Source organism: Hyaena hyaena, unplaced genomic scaffold (assembly GCF_003009895.1).
Source record: "Hyaena hyaena isolate Hyena2069 unplaced genomic scaffold, ASM300989v1 scaffold_226, whole genome shotgun sequence".
NCBI classification, from domain to species: Eukaryota; Metazoa; Chordata; class Mammalia; order Carnivora; family Hyaenidae; genus Hyaena; species Hyaena hyaena.
Genome location: NW_024080858.1, coordinates 2,116,623 through 2,134,390, shown reverse-complemented (window position 1 = coordinate 2,134,390; position 17,768 = coordinate 2,116,623). Strand labels below are relative to the sequence as shown.

Genomic DNA, 17,768 nt, shown 5'->3' with positions numbered 1-17,768 from the left:
TGGGCTGCTTTTTGTTTTTTCTTTGTTTGTTTGCTTGAGATTTGCCTTGTGAACAATTTTTCCCTAGTATGAATAGCAATAATGTAATTGCCAAGGGTCTGCAATGTACTTTGCCACTTTGCCTTTATCCATCTCTGAATTTAAAAGGCATATTCTATTTCTTTGAGGGACATCTAAAAGAAAACATGTTGCTGAAAACATCTGCAACTACTGCTGCTTGCTTTTTAGGCCAACAGTGGCTAATGTAATGAACAATTTAAAGGCACAATTTGCCATATGGATGCTATAGCAATTATTTGCTCTGTTGCTAAACATAGCAGTGTACTAGATGGATTTAACAGCTTTTGCACTGGCACAGAAAAGTAGCAGATTGGCCAAGGACTGCTAAACAGGTGCTCTCTGTAATGGCACTAGAATATTTACAATCTTCTCTGAGCTTCATTCTCTACAAAATTATTGAATATACCTATCAATGGCTACAGTAGAAAGATTACTCTAAGACTGCTGCTCTGATCTGCCACAGACCAGAAGCTTAAAGTATAGAATATGGTGCTTCATAAACATTATGGTACTGCATCCATTTCATTCTTTGTAATCCATCTACACTGATACTGCCTAGGTCAGGGCCATTCTACCTCCCAACTGGACTGTAACAATAAACTGCTGTTTTCTCTGTCTCAATGCTTTGGCCACCCACTCAGCTACCCCCTGTGTTGTGTTGGTTCACTACACAACCATGATGAGAAATCTGTCATGGCTGCCTCATATCCATAAAGTAAATTTCAAATACCTTTGGATCTCATCAAAGAAATTCCATGATAGCCCAGGACTGTGCTTAAAAACAATGACTCTTATTCTCAAGTTATTGTATACTTCTAATATGATTTTTCAATTTTTTTAAAATAAAATCTTATAGGGGCTCCTGAGTGGCTCAGTTGGTTAAGCTTCTGATTCTTGGTTTCGGCTCAGGTAATGATCTCATGGTTTGTGGGATAGAGCCCTGTGTCAGGCTCTGCACTGACGGTGCAGGGCCTTCCTGGGATTCTCTCTCTCTTCCTCTCTCTCTGCCCCTCCTCTGATCACACACTCTCTCTGCCTTAAAATAAATAAACCTTAAAATAAAATATAATTATATATAATAACATATTATATATATATACACACACACACACACACACAAAATACACACAAATATTTGAATGTCTGCTCTATTTTTGAAATTTGGAATTAAGGTTTAGTGCTTAAACTCATTGGCCTTTCTTCCTGCCGAAGAAGAGAATACACACGTAAGTAGTCAAATGGGAACAACATAGCACTCATGTGTGTTCTAATCATCAGGCAAAGAGCACATCTGATAACCAGGGAATAAATGCTAATGCTTAGGCCTCAGATCGCTGGGATTTACTTTCCTACCTCATGGAATTTAAACTTTGAAACCAGTCTGACTTTCTGTCTTTAGGAGGAGCTTTCTATGTGTGATTAGAGTCATGTTGAAGAGGCCAGGGCTGAAGTCTGTTTCATATAATATTAAACATCATGTTCCTAAGTAGAAGTGAAAGCTTCAATTAGTCACTCCTCCTTCTCCGTTGCTCTTCTGTGGAAACATGTTATTTTCCTTATTTCACTCACGGACCTTAAGATGTGACCCTCTGGTAAACTCCGGATACCAGTGCCACAATTTAGGGAGAAAACATGTACTTCAGGGGATTCCTCCTAGCACAGTATTTACTACCAATTTCTTTCAGAACCTTCCTGGATTCATTAGGACTTGCTATAAATCATAAGCGACACAGAAATGCAACTGAACAGATACCACTAACTTCAGGCCACCGAAGCCTATGCTGAATTTTCACCTTTGTTCTATTTTTTGGCACTACTATCCAAAATTATATGGAAAATAATTAAATTTATATGATGAAATTAAAAAACACATAATAAAGAATGCCTCACTTTTTATTCAATGCTCAATGAGAAATTAAGTGAAAGCCCCCCCAAAAAAGACCCTCCTTCTTGCTAGATTAAAATGAAAGGAATCACCACCACCACCCACCCTCCCCCTACTTGATGTTTTAATTATTCCAATTTCAGCCAAAGAGTTCACAGTCAGATGGAACCGACAATCTTATAGTGGCAGCTGCTTCCCCTACATGGATGTACTTCCATCAGCATTTTATTGGAAGATGAATTAACCCAATACCAATGCTCTGTGTTTTCCATCTTCCAAAGGTGGTGAGTCAACAGAGCCCAAGAGAGTTTATTCCAGGCTAAACAATATTCCCCAGATTCATATTACCATTAACAGCAAAAGAAAATAACACAGTTTCAGCATTCTTCAGAAAACAGAGAATAACCTAGAAAATATGAAAGATTGGTCTTTTCAATATTCCAGATACTCTGTGTACCTAGTTGAGAGTTCAATACCTTAGACTTACATAAGCCAAAAAAAAAAAAAAGACCTAACAGCTAATTGTGACTTCATGTTTCTCTTGAGATGGCATAAAATATTCATGAAGTAAAAGCTTCGTGCTTTCTCCTCTCTCACATAGTGACATATAAGACATCCTTATCATCTTACAAATTTGTAAATGTTTAGAAATAACAAAGAAATATTAAAAAGAACTTTCCACTAGTAGCCAAATAATTATCACACCTCCGGAATTCAGGATTCTCATAGGGTTTTCTGCTTAAAAATTTTTTTTTTTATTTTGGAGAGAGAGTGCATGAACAGGTGAGAGAGGCAGAGAGAGAGAGAGAGAATATCTTTTTATTTATATTTTATTTTTTTACAAATAGTTTATTGTCAAATTAGTTTCCACATAACACTCAGTGCTCATCCCCACAAGTGTCCTCCTCCATGCCCATCCCCCCCTCCCCCCCTCTTCCTTCTTTCCTCTTTTTTTGTCAGCATTCAAGAGTCGAGAGAGAATATCTTAAGCAGACTCTGGGGCTCAATCCCACGACTCTGGGATCATGACCTGAGACAAAATTAATAGTTGGTCTCTCAATCAACTGGGCCACCCAGGCGCCCCAAAGTTTTCTTGTTCATAAATATCCATCCTTCGTATTTAAAACAATTTACCTTCTCTATCTGTTTAATTTTATGTTCTATGCATCTTGATGCTCAGTAGGCTTTGGGCTCTTTCTAACTGCACAGCATCTATTTGTTTCATTAGCATTGTTGACCAAACTTAAAATAGGCAACTCTTGTGAATATTAATGGCCTTAAATTTTCAAGGCCTTCTAAGTCCTGACTCCCCTCTCTCTATTTCTTCACCTCCAGACATATTTCAGGTTATTTTTAGCCCTGCTATATTAGTGGGCACAGATGTCTTCTTGTCTGGAATTCCTGAGTGGTTTCCAGCAGCACTGCACATCTGAATCATCTGGGGAGCTTTTAAAAATATCAATGCTCAGTCGCATGCCATAACATGATGGTAAAAATCAGGCATCCATCTTTTTAAAGATCCTCATAATGGCTTCACTGTGCATAGGATCCAATGGCCTATGAACTGTGGACTTCATTTTTGAATAATTTTGTTGTTTTTTTTCCCTCTACTTTCCCCCAGCAGGACAAATGGCTATCATAAAATGAGTAGAAACACAAAGATGAGAATTGTGCACCAGAAATCAAGAAAATGGGAATTAAAACCACAAGTGATTTTAAACTATTCTGACTAGTGAAGTGTTTTTATTTTTATTTATTTATTTATTTATTTTTATTTTTATTTATTTATTTAATATTGGTACAAAGAACTTCCTTTTTATCTTTACAAAGGATCAAGAATTTGAATGGCTTTGGACTTTTGACCAGCAGTGCAAGAAAATAAAAATAATAGAGAAATGTCTTTAAAATTCAGAAAAAAATTTCTAACCTAAAGTTTTCTACCAAATTTAAATGTTAATTAAAAGGACATTTAAGGGGTGCCTGGGTAGCTCAGTCAGTTACACTTCCGACTTTGGTTTAGGTCATGATCTTATATATATAGTCTGTGAGTTCAGGCCCCACGTTGGGCTCTGTGCTGACAGCTTAGAGCCTGGAGCCTGCTTGGGATTCTTCTGTCTCTCTCTCTTTCTCTCTCTCTGCCCCTCTTCCACTCACGCTCTGTCTCTATCTGTCTCAAAAATAAACATTAAAAAAATAAAATAAATAAATAAAATCAAAGGACATTAACAAATGGTGAACAAGTGAATTCTCAAAAGCTTCACATCCTTATGTACCATTTCTCAAAAAATTACTGAAGGATTTATTCCATTAAAATGAAAGAATAAGCCAAGTAAAAAGAAAGTAGAGGGGCCATGAAAGGAGCTCCCACAAAAGAGAGATGGAAGTAATGCCTAGAATAATGATCATGGAAGATCATAAGATGACTGCTACCCTCCAGAGCAAAAAATCTGATTTTGGAATAAATCCAAAGGAAGAAAAAGCTAATAAAATATTTGATGCGTCTGACATTGATACATAATTCAGACACTTTACGGGTCGCCTGGGTAGTTTAGTCCGCTGAGCGTCCAACTTCAGCTCAGGTCATGATCTCACGGTCGGTGGGTTCGAGCGGCGCTCGGCTCTGTGCTGACAGTTCACAGCCTGGAGCCTGCTTCGAATTCTATGTCTCCGTGTCTCTCTGCCCCTCCCCCACGCATACTATGTTTCTCTCTGTCTCAGTAATAAATAAACATTAAAAAAGAAAAAGAAAAAGAATTCAGACATTTTAGAACTTGTGGGTAGTTTAATGATACATGGAGGAAACTATGAGCAGTACATAAAGCATTTATCAACCTCAAGAAAATGTTTACCCGGAAAGAAAAGTCATCATAATTTATTGCATGGCTTAGTTGGAAGCAATATTTACCTTGTCATAATGTAAGAAGTGGATACTGATCTACCACCAACGACAATGTAACCATATCTTTGTGCTGGGAGGATATATACAAAGGCTTCTGTCAGGAGAGGTGGTGATAATGATTTAAAGAAAGCTAAATAAATTCTCATCTGCCGTGGGTATCAGAACATATGCCTAAAATGGGAGCATTAAAAGTAGCAAAATAAGCTCATTATTTAGAGAAAATTAGGTAAATCCCCAGAGAATCTATTAAATAAGTTGAAGTGATTATCTCTAGTGATGAGGGCATAGAAGTATAAGGCAAAGGGCAGGCATCTTAGATAAGGCTTATATATTAGTTTTTGTGTGTGGCATTATCTGACTATTAGGTAGAGTTTATCTCTGAGTTATTTTAACCCCTACCACATAATATTTCAGTGCTGTTGCTTTACACATCTATCAGTCTAATAACAAAGTCTGTAGCCAGATAATGGAATGCTTTGGATGTAATGTTATGTGAAGATCATAGAGCAACTTGATATGATGGGGAAAAAATGATTCCTAGAATCAGACCAGTGGTTCAAATTCTAACTATGCTATTCATTAGCATCTTATGTATCCTCTCAGAGCTTTAATTCCCTGTTTGATAAGTGGTGTAATATTACCCACTTGCAGTGTTATATGGATTAAGTGGTATCTATGAATCAGCACACACCTGGTAACAAGAAGTACTCAACAATTTATGAGAGCTTATTCCTTCTGCCCAGCTAGATGATAATCTTATTGTGTCTTCTTCAATTTGGTGTACACAATTTTTAAATATTTAGTAAAGGAATGGATAAGTGGATCTCATAAAAACAAAAATTACTGATTTTTATGATGAATGCTAAATGTGCTCATAGGGGACTTCTGGAATGGCAGAGTGATGTTCTTTATAAATTCACTCTTCCAAAAAAAGCAATAAAAATATTGGTAAAATTGTCAAAATTAACTTTCAGAAGCTCTGAAGAGCTTGCAACACACTAAGGAATGTGTATTCAAGTAAAACTAATAGGTTTCTCTAAAAAAAAGAGGGCATTTAAATATGGCTACCCTCCCGAGCAACCATAGAAGCTTACAACCCAGAGCCTAGCAGGTATCGAAGTCCATCCCCAGAGCTTTATTATTTTTATCTGGACTACTCCCTAGAAAGTACCACTCAGAGGGCTTATCATTATTTGGCTTTGACTGGGAACTCCCTCAGTGGGAAAATCCTATACTAGGGCCTTTGTTAAAAATGATCACAAAAGTGGCACCTGGCTGACTCTTGATTTTGGCTGAGGTCGTTAACTCAGGGTCCTTAGAGATGGAATCTCTCTCTGCCCTCCTCGGCCCCCGCCCTTGTCGCCTCCCTGTTCACTCACTCTGGCATGCTCTCTTACACATGCGCTCTCAGAAGAAAGAAAAGAAAAGAAAAGAAGGAGAAAGAAAAAGAAAAGAAAGACGGAAAGAAAGAAAAGCAAAGAAAAGCAAAGAAAGAAAGAAGATGATCACAAGAAACTGTTTAACACTGCACTTGCCTAACACTGTGATACCAGATGGGCAAATAGCCTGAACAAAAATTTTAACAAAAGATCTGAGGAATGAGATGCTCATAGAAGGCTTTGAAAAGTTCTGATGTCCTCTTGTAGATCTAGAGGGTAAACACATGTATAAGGCTGTGTGCAGCCCAGGAAAGACTTAGAAGGTCTCAATCTCTCGCCTCTGGCTAACCTCAAATCCTGTGCAAGCAAGGAAGTGAAAGTAAAGACATGAACTTTAAAGGCATGCCCCCAAACAAACTTGAAGTCCTCTTGCAAAGGGTGGAAGACTTACCAGTTCAAGGCATCGCTAGCTGACCACTAAGCTCACTGAGCAGAATCCTCAGTGACTGCTCACTATGGGAAAACACAAACTTTATTAGTCCAGGGAAGTCACTAAATAACAAACAATGATAAGAAGCACCAGCAACAACCAACTATGGGTTGCAGGTGGGAGGTCTGGTTTCCAGGGTTGCCACATTGTATTATAGAATGTATCCAATTTTTAACAACAAAAAAATATGTAACATGAAAAGAAACAGAAAAATAGGGCCCATGCATGGAGAAAAAAAATCCATAGAAACCGCCTGAAGGGGCCCCAATGTTGGACTTACCAAATCAGACACTTACAAAGCCATTAGAGATAACTGAGACCAAGTGAGATTAATGACATATAATGGCCAGCCTCAGTGTTCAAAGGAGACTCTGAAGTTGTGATTTTCTTTTCTTTTTTTATGTTTAAAAAAAAATTTTTTTATTATTGAGATAGAAACAGAGTGTGAATGGGGGAGGGGCAGAGAGAGAGAGAGGGAGACACAGAATCCAAAACAGGCTCCAGACTCTGAGCTAGCTGTTAGCACAGAGCCCGATGCAGGACTCGAACCCACAAACCGTGAGATCATGACCTGAGCCAAAGTCAGACGCTCAACCGACTGAGCCACCTGAGCAGACTGAGCCACTGAGCCCTGAAGTTGTAATTTTCGATTCTGATGATTTCACAGAGTGATTGCCTTCAATTTTAAGCATCTGTGTGTATACAAATGTAAAATACATATGTTCCTTTTTAAAAAAGCTGATAATGAAAAACATGGAATTATTTTAAGATATTTTAGTTAAGTATCTAAATAGTCTTCATGTTTTAATCTCTTTTTCAGGCCCTCCTGTTAATGTCACATGCAACATATTCATAAACAGCTTTGGCTCTATAGCGGAGACGACCATGGTAGGCATGTTTACTTTGTAACAAGTTTCACACTGGAGTATCTTGTAATTACATTAATGGCACATTTTCTGCTGGTGTTATGTAATTTCAAGCCAAGATTAATATAATAATATTTAAAAAATTAAAATTAATGGTACAATTAAACTGGGATCAACTGCAGGCAATAACGTTACATTTAGAGATGGTATATTTAAAAAATTAAACAAAAAGTTTTCCTACTTTGGTAATTAAATATTAAATCACAAGTTAAAACTAATTTTTTTCATATAAATCATTTCTTTTCAATGCTCTTTATTAACCAGAGATGAACATAGGAGTAAATAATCTCATGTTCAATTATTCTGTGTAGTTAAAATGTGCTTATAATATTAAGTTTTTTATTTGGTTACTTTTCCAAATGAATTTAATTTTGTTCAAACATTATAAATGTTTTATGAATTGTGTATATGTCTCAATTTATGGAAACTCTTTGAACAGAGACTTCATTACTATGTAGTTGAAAACATTTGATATAATGAAGTTATTATTTCATTGATCATAACAGTGATCATAACAGTCCAAATTTATTCTGATTTGAATTTTAGAACTTTCTCTAAAGATTGTGTTGTATCTCTACCTTACACTGAAGCCTTTATTGTGCACATTAGCTAAAATAAAATGCAGAGACAGACTTTTGAGCCACTCAATATCTGTAAAATTGTCTAGCAGGCAACTTTTTTTCTAATTGAAACTATGTATGGTGGTTCTTAAATCACCTAGAATTCTAATCCATTCCTAAATTTAGCAGGTATAATTTGCATTAATTTTCAAAGTTGATTTTAGCTAAAATAGGATGTAAAATACTTAAAGATTTATTAGCTTCTAAAACCATTTTTAAGTAAGTGGAGAACTATGCTTATTTTACGTGTCTCAGAATGACTCGATAGCAAATTTCCTAAGAAAAAATCTAATACGCAAATTATCGTGGGTGGATATAGAGGTATGTGTGTGTGGAGAGGATCTATCTCAATAGGAAGAGACTTTACTTAGGCATCTTTTTACCCCCGTGTGTATGCAATATTTAGTCATTTAGTGGCATCTCTGTGTTTTTATCAAACTCAATATAATATAAGTACAATAAAAGCATCAGTGAAGAGGAACTGGCATTATTTGGGCATTATAGAGACTTATCTTGACTACAGCATATAAACTAACATGAATGTGTGTGTGTATAAACACAGAGAAAATGAGTATAATTTGCTTGCATAAACACAGTGTGGTTCTGGTGCAATTCTGACTCTAAAATGAGTATGATCCCGTTTTAGGCTTTGACATATTCTGGATTCTCATTGACTATCTCGTCCTGGTTTATATCCTCCATTTGTACTACTGGGGAGAAAAAATTTTCCTCTACTCTTCAAGATTCTTTTGAATGGTTTAAGAATTAAATCAACATGAGACAATTAACCGGAGAAAATCAAATTTAATACCACACATATGAGGAATTTCCATAAACATAAGGGGTTTCAAAGACAGCCAGGCAAAGTGAGGTATATATGTCATCCTGAACTAAGGAGAAGATGGTGGAGGTCTGGGACTTCAAAGGGAAGGTCAGCAATTCACAGCAAGGTGAAACAGAGTAGATGTTTTGTAAACAAGTGTTTGCTGGGACACTCAGAAACAATGGGACATTGAGAGGACTTTAATCCAATGGGCCTTGCTAGGTTTCTACCTATTTACCAGACTTAGTTCGTATTTTAACAATAGCTATCTATGGTGCTAGCTCCCTTCCTGGAACAGGTCCTCTGTCTCAAGTCTTTTAGGCAGTTAGCAAAAAGAGAAACTTCTTGAGCCCTCTGGGTTTTTTAAACTACTTTTTAAAATTTATTTGGGGGTGGAGAGGAGGGGCAGAGTGAGGGAGAGAGAGAATCCCAAGCAGGCTTCATACTGTCAGCACAGAGCCTGATGCTGGTGGGGGTTGATCCCTTGAAGTGTGAGATGATGACCTGACCTGAGATCTACAGCTGGGTGCTTAACTGACTGAGTCACCCAGGCCTTCCATTGAGTCTTCTGTTTCTTAAAAACAATCAACTTAAAATAATCCGTATGCCAAAGAAACACATTTTGGGGTGAAAATCTTTTTTTCTCTACAGTACATTCCAAATTGTATTTAAAGATGAAGGAATCTCTACTGGCTTTTTTCTGCTTAGACTTTCCAAATTGTATTCCTAGCCCTGGCAACTATTTCATTTTAATAGCTGCTATACATACTGTACAATCTCAAAAGTCTAAAACTATGTTTATACTTTCTCTTTTGCAAGATTGCTTCCACAAAATACTTTCAGCAGCAATAGTTGGAGAGATTTACAGCCTTACTTATCTTTGTGGGATGGAGGAAGAGACTTGGAAAAAAGAGAAGACATGGCCAGATTTCCTTCTCATTAAACTTGAAAGATTGTCAGGTTCCTGAAGGTCTTTGCTTTTTATAGCATAACTCATCAGTCTGCCGTAAATGGTTATAGCACACAATCGACAGGGTGACGACACCAGCTAAATTTTTCATCTTTAATAATTTTAGACTTCCTTTATAAAATAATATTACATAAAAAGCTTGCAGAATATTATAAATACACTCCTGCAGTGACTCTTACTCAGTTTTATTCCCCATCTGTAACATAGAAATCCTTTCCATTCTCACATATTCCATCATAATGTATTTTTAAAATTTGTTTTAATGTTTATTTTTGAGAGAGAGAGAGAGAGAGAGAGACAAAGCATGAGCAGAAGAGGGATAGAGAGAGAGAGGGAGACACAGAACTGAAGCAGGCTGCAGGCTCTGAGCTGTCAGCACAGAGCCTGACTCGGGGCTCAAACCCACAAACCATGAGATCATGACCTGAGCTGAAGTTAGATGCCCAAACAACAGAGCTGCCTAGGCGCCCTATCATAATGTATTTTTTAAAATCATTTTTAGCATCTATCCCTTTCCTCTTCACAGTCACATGCAGCATCAATAAACATTAATCAAACACCTCAGAGATTAAGTATTATAAAATTTACTATATCCACTTTGAAATCTTTCTTTTTAGCTTTTTAAACTTTTAGGAAACTTTTTTTTTAGTCTTCTAAACTTTTAAACAGGTGATATTATTTCTATTTATATAATCAGATTCAATATTTGTAAAGTTTTTAATGGTATCAGATGGAAGAGCTGCAACATGGTGTCCATATACATAAGAATGAAGAAAATTAAAACTTATTATTATATTTAATATCTTAAGATTCATAAAATATTTTCCTACCACTTAATTAAGTTGATGTGTTTTATTCATATTTTCTACTATCATAGCTCTGCAACTAAACTTGGTCCCATTATTTTATTTGCTGTAATATTGTTTAAATTAATTTATTCTTATAGGAGCATTTATGTATTTTAGAAATACTTACAATCTTTATATTATTATAGTTTACTTTTGTTTCAATAATACAAATAGCCTAATTCAACTAATACAATGTATTAAAATTGAGAGGATGGAATTTCAAATGACCTGCAATCACTAATAAATATCATTGCATCTGAGATCTCATACCTAAAATAAAACGAAATAATTCTCCCAATTTGTGTATCTCTGCTTAACAAAGACTTTAACTGTCTTCAGTGTCTGTTTACTGATCAAATATATTAAGCTCCCTCTGCTGGTCTAGCTTCTCACAATTGTATCTCTCCCCATTTAAAATTAATCTTTAGTCCCATTTGTGGTAATTATTTGATTCTTGAGAAAATAGTTCTAGTAGAAATTCTACATATTTATCCATTTTTTTGAAAATTAAGTTAATTTAAAATTTCAACGTATTTTGCATCTTCTTCTTGTACCAGATTTGTTTTTTTTAATATTTATATGCATTTTTCCAAGAACATAAGCTCAAATTTATTTTTAATGGTGAAACTCCTTCTTTCCCAATGTGGATTTATCTAATCAACTTAATGTTGTTCTGACTACTCTCACTTGAGTACAATTTTATTGTTCTTTACATATAGTCATCAACTTTTTTTCTAGAGATAATTGTGGAAATTTGAAACTTCCTTACTTCACTCACATTTGGGTCCTGTGTCATGTATAAAGAGATTCTCTAAAGGTGTGTTCAGCCTCCATTAGTCCAAGTTCACATTCTTCTTAAGTATGCAAAGATTTATCAACTATTAGAAACCACAGTTTGTAAAAAGTTTAAATTAAAGATAAAGTTGGTTTACCATTATTAGAGTCATTCTTCCCCTTTCGTAACATGGCCTTGGTAAGGAAAGTGTGTCTCTCTTGCCTTCTAAACTCAGGGTGACAAAAGTTGCTCATGATTGTTTTTATTGCTTCTGTGAGGGGAAGCTTAAGATCACCAGATTGATTTGAATCCTAAGTAAAACATAAACTCTTGCAAACCTGTGATGAGTTCTGGATAGGGCTTATATGTCAGGTTGAAAGCATTTGTAAGTTGGGCTTAAAAAAAAATTATAGATGAATGTAGTAATTTCGGTGTGTATGTATAGCAGTGTCTCAAACTGAATGCATTGCTTAACCTATCTTCAGAAAAACAGATGGCTCTCCATCCTGTTACACATATGTTCTCAGAGAGTTAGAGAACTGCTCGGCTATGTGCCTTAAGTCAATATTTACTGATTGAACCATTACTTTTCATTAGTGCTGATAGAATAAATTATTTTTACAAAATAAAAACAAAAAAAGTTAGATATTTTGGTATAAGAGTCTTTCAGGGGTTTGTATACAGAGAGGTATGGTGGCATTGGGTGAGAATACCTAAGGGTCTGTTGTGATCTCACAGAATTGTCCAACTGCACATTTTCTCAACTTTTTACAGAAATGATGGATTCATATTTTAGTTGCAACAAAAGTCACACATATGTAGACGCTATGTTGAATCACCAGATCATTAGAATTTCAAAAGAAGTCTAAGCCAGTATGGTATAAAAATTTTTATAGTGTCCACTTATAGATTCTTTTTTATTTATTTAATTTTATTTTTTTTAAAGTAGGTTTGGGGCGCCTGGGTGGTTCAGTTGGTTGAGCATCTGACTTCAGCTCAGGTCATGATCTCACGGTTTCTGGGCTAGAGCCCCGCTTCAGGCTCTGTGCTGACTGCCAGCTCAGAGCCTGGAGCCTGTTTCGGATTCTGTATCTCCCTCTTTCTCAGACCTTCCTCTGCTCACGCTGTCTCTCTCTCTCTCCCCATCTCTCTCTGTATCAGAAATAAATAAAACATTAAAAAATAAAATAAAGTAGGTTCCACTCCCAGTGTGACAGACCTGAGCTGAGATCAAGAGTTATACACTTCACTAACTAGCCACTCAGGGGCCCCTCCATTTACAGATTCCTAATGGAAAACCCTACACATTCTTTTTATCTAAGTGTATTTTTATCAAGATTTTTTATCAAATAAAATTAGTAATTTTAGAAATTTCAGAAATAAGTAAAATTCATTTTCTATCATCTTAAGAAATTAAACATTAAAAATAAATCAAAGCTGAGCAAACACTTCCCTACCTTTCCAAAAGACACTTCATTTCTGAATTTGATATGAAGATATAAAATTCCATTCTACATGTATGAAAATGTGAACAAAATGGCCATATTGTAGTATCCAGATAGAATTTGGGTTTTGTTTTGTTTTGTTTTGTTTTTGCTTCAAATTCATGTTTTTTGAGATAAGCCTTAGACTATTTCATTCATTTTTATTTCAGGAACTATTCTATATTGTATTTATTCATTCTACATTTGCTGGACATTTTGATTGCTTTAATGTTTTCACTACTACAAAAACTCTGCATTGAAAATTGTTGTACATTATCTTCTTTTTTTTATTTATTTATTTATTTCTAGGAGAGAGAGAGAGAGAGACAGTGCGAGCAGGGGAGGGTCAGAGAGAGAGGGAGTCACAGACTGAAACAGGCTCCAGGCTCTGAGCTGGCAGTCAGCACAGAGCCCGACGCGGGGCTTGAACCCACAAACCGCGAGATCATGACCTAAGCGAAAGTCGGACGCTTAACCGACTAAGCCACCCAGGCACCCCATGTTGTACATTATCTTCTAACATGCATAGGCAAAATATTCCATGGGGTATATATCCAGGAGTGGAAGTATTTGGCTCAAGGTTATATTACCTACTTCCTTCATTAATAGTGTGTTTATGCATTTTCCTTGGATGTTATTCATTCATTTATTCATTCATTTATGCCATTCTGGTATCTTGTGCAAATTGCACTGGTTCACAACTCCTGTACAATGATAAATAAAATGGATGAAGAATGACCACCTTTGTCTTTTTTTCTGATATCAGTGAGAAATAATGCAATATTTTGCAGTTAGAAATGCTATAACTGCAGATTTCTCCTAAATGTTCTTTATCAGACTGAGGAAGTTTTCTTCCATTACTTCTATACTGAGTTGTGTTTTTTTTAAATCATAAATAGGCATTCAATTTTATTGAATGCTGTCAGCATTCATTGAAATGATTGACTTTTCATTCTGTTAGTATTATGGATTATATTCAAGTCAATCAAAAATATACTGATTTTCAAGTACAAAATGTTTTGCAGTTCTGGGATAACTCCCATATGATCAAAATTGATTAGTCTTTTTATATATTGCTGTTTTAAATTATAGTCTTTGGTTTGGGATTTTTGCTGCTGTGTTCATTTTGGGTATTGAACTGTAATTTTCTTTTCTTATATTGTCAAGAGCAGTGTGTGGTTATAAGTTTTATGCTAGCTTCAAAAATTAGTTAGGAAATATTCTTTCTTCCTCTCCTCTGTAAAATAGTTTCTGTAAAACCGTCATTATTTCTTCCATAAGTATTTGGTAAAATTTACTAGTAATGCCATCCATGCTGGTCATTTTACTTGGGGAAAGATTAAATTTACAGATTCCATTCTTGAACAGATAGAGGACTTTTCATTCTTTCTACATTTTGCAAAAGTTGTTTTTAAGAAATTTGCCCATTTCATTAAAAATTTCAAATTATTGACATAAACTTATTTATGGTACAATATCATTTCATCTGAGGTATCTTTTTAATGTCTTCACTTTCATTCCTTTTGTTAATAATTTTGTTTTAGCCCCTTTTTTCTGAATTAGTTTACATATGGATTTACTTTTGTCTGCTAGGAATTTGTGCTGCTTTCTGATCATTACTATAATTAATGTTAATCTTTTAAAAATGATAATAGTCAATTTTTATCTCTCCATTAGTTCTTTCTGTAAAATTTATTACACTAAATATTCTGTACTGATTTTCTCTATCAGAGTTTCTACCTCTTTATATTTTGGTGCCACACATTCCTTATATTTAAGAATTGTCACTGGTAAATAAATCATTGGAAATTGGAAATAAACTGTAATTTTATATCTATCCATTTTAGATTTCTTCACAGCAAATAACTCAATGACTTACATAAGGCAATTCATTTGCACACTATAATATGGTAAGTTTTTCTTACACTACTTTATTTGGCTTTTAGGATGGCATTTAACTGCATGTACTGATTTGACAAATAGACTTCATTGACATCCTATTATTTTATTCAATTTAGGTTTTTTAAAAAAATTTAACAGTTATTCATTTTTGAGAGACAGAGAGACAGAGTGTGAGTGCATAAGGGGCAGAACGAAAGGGGGGCACAGAAACCATAGCAGCCTCCAGGCTCAAGCTATCAGCATAGAGCTTGAGATGGGGCTCGAACCCATGAACAGTGAGTGAGATCATGACCTGAACCAAAGTCTGACACTTAACTGACAAGCCACCCAGGCACCTCTTATTCAATTTTTAAGTGCTCTTTATCTTTGTAATATTTTTTTTTTTTTACAAATAGTTTATTGTCAAATTAGTTTCCACATAACACTCAGTGCTCATCCCCAAAGTGCCCTCCTCCATGCCCATCCCCCCCCCCCCCCCACATCCATCAGTCCTCAGTTTTTGTCAGCATTCAAGAGTCTCTCCTGGTTTGCCTCTCTCCCTTTCCCCCACCATTTCTGCCCTTCTCCCCCTTGTTCCTCCGTCAAGTTCCTCCTAATCCTCCTATACGTGCAAACATATGATATTTGTCCTTCTCTGCCTGACTTATTTCGCTCAGCATAACACCCTCAAGGTGTATCTTTGTAATATTTTATTTAAATCCATAGACATGTATTTAGAATTAAAAGAAATTTAACGTTTATTTTTGAAGGAGAGAGACACAGAGGATGAGTAGGGGAGGGGCAAAGAGAGAGGGAGACACAGAATCCACAGCAGGCTCTAGGCTCTGAGCTGTCAGAGCTGGATGAAGGGCTGGAACACACGAACTATGAGATCATGACCTGAACGGAAGTCATTCGCTTAACTGACTGACACAGGCGCTCCGAGAACTTTTGATTATAGGCTCCATAGAGCAGCAGTACACTCTGCAATATTCATTATTATATCATTAACAGCTAAGATAATTCTTGGCACAGAGTAGATCTTAATTATATATTATTGAATATATGTATACATGTATTCTGACCAACAAAGAGTATCTTTTCCAAAAAGAAAACTTCACTATTGTATCCTTGTCACAGTGTTTTAAGTGTTTATTTCTTGTTTTGCTTCCCACTATGGTCTAGTTTTGCAGTTCTGAGTCTTGGTCACTGTTTAAAATTTTTTTTTAATGTTTTATTTTATTTTTTGAGAGAATGCAAGTGGGGGAGGGACACAGACTGTGGGACAGAGGATCTGAATAGGGCTCTGTGCTGACAGCAGTGAGCCCAATGTAGGGCTTGAAGTTATAAACCGTGAAATCATGACCTACGCCAAAGTCAGACACTCAACCGACTGAGTGACTCAGGTGACGGTTGGTCACTATTTTAAATTGGTGCTACAATCTCTTAAATATGAGCTTAGAAACTAATTGTACAATCAAGTAACTGTTTGCTAATATTGCTCAAATGAATATGGATTTTTTATTAAAAACTTTCCTTGTAATTTTATCGTTTCTCAAAAAGTGTCTGCTTTCTCAGCTGTATTGATAGAAGCTCATTAAAACACTAAAATTTTGTATGGAGACTTCTCTGTGACAAGAAATTAGAACTCCTATTTTATAGTACTTACGGCAATCAAAGAATAATGTTTAAAATCTAAATTACTAAGATGTGATTATTTTAGGGATTAACTAGGTTTAGCAGTAACTTTTTATGACAATTGGAAGGAAATGTGTGTAATCTGAGGGAAAGTCCATTTTTTTCTGTCTTTTTATAAACTTTTCCAAAAATGAGTCTCTGGTCCTTAGTATCTATTGTCAATGACTTAAGTTCTTGTAAGGGTTCACTTTATGAGTTTCATATAGTGTTAATGACTCTTCTTGTATAATTCATGTTTCTAGATTTAATAATGTTAATGTAGCATATGACTAGATGGGCCCTATTCCATTTCCTTTTAGGAAAGCCTGAATGCATCCTGCTATCCATTTAACATTAAGATCACGTCTGTTAACATCTTATCCTCACCATCTTATTATTCTTAGTCTGAGTAATGGGTAAAGCCTAACCAAATATAGCAATGGCATTGGTCTGAACGATTTTTTAATTTCAAGCATGATTAACCAGTGAGTGGCAGCATGAATGTGTTCCGAATATCATTTATAAGCATGCACCAGAAATAGGGTATATTTATGGGAAGGGTTGCAGAAAGATAAGTGTGCATGAAGGTTACACATCCTGGTGACCCCATCAGAAACCCAAATAAATCTCTGCCCGGTGCAGCCATCCACAAGACCATCCTCATAGTCACTGTGTCTGAAAAAGAGACTGTTTGTATAGCCTATTCGCACAAGTGAAGATTCTTATCAAGAACATCACAAATGATACAATTGCTTAATTGTGCTGTGATGGTATTGAAACAAATGTGATGTTTTAAAAGCCTATTTCCAATTCTCTGGGGAAAAGGGCCAAATAGAAATTCATAACAGCAAGAAAGCTTTAAGTGGAGAAGGGAGTTGTCAAGCACATACTTCTGCAATTTCTCTCTCTTATCGGACCATGTATTTTTGTAGAATTTCCTGTTACTCTGTCTAAACAGGCTGAAAGCTTAATTGTATTTTGTTTATGCATTTGAAATATTTGGATTAAGACAAAATGAGTGAGATTATAGGGGTGCCTGTAGTGTCACTTA

General features: G+C 35.6%; 1 protein-coding gene across 2 annotated transcripts in view; it reads left to right on the top strand.

The window, feature by feature from the left end:
• Nucleotides 1–17,768, top strand: part of GLRA3 (glycine receptor alpha 3) — a 181,539-nt gene that overhangs the window by 49,072 nt on the left and 114,699 nt on the right. For both annotated transcript variants that reach the window (XM_039243238.1, XM_039243239.1), the window contains exon 3: nt 7,534–7,601. In XM_039243238.1, the coding sequence (XP_039099169.1) occupies nt 7,534–7,601 (68 nt within the window). The remainder of the gene's footprint in view (nt 1–7,533; nt 7,602–17,768) is intronic.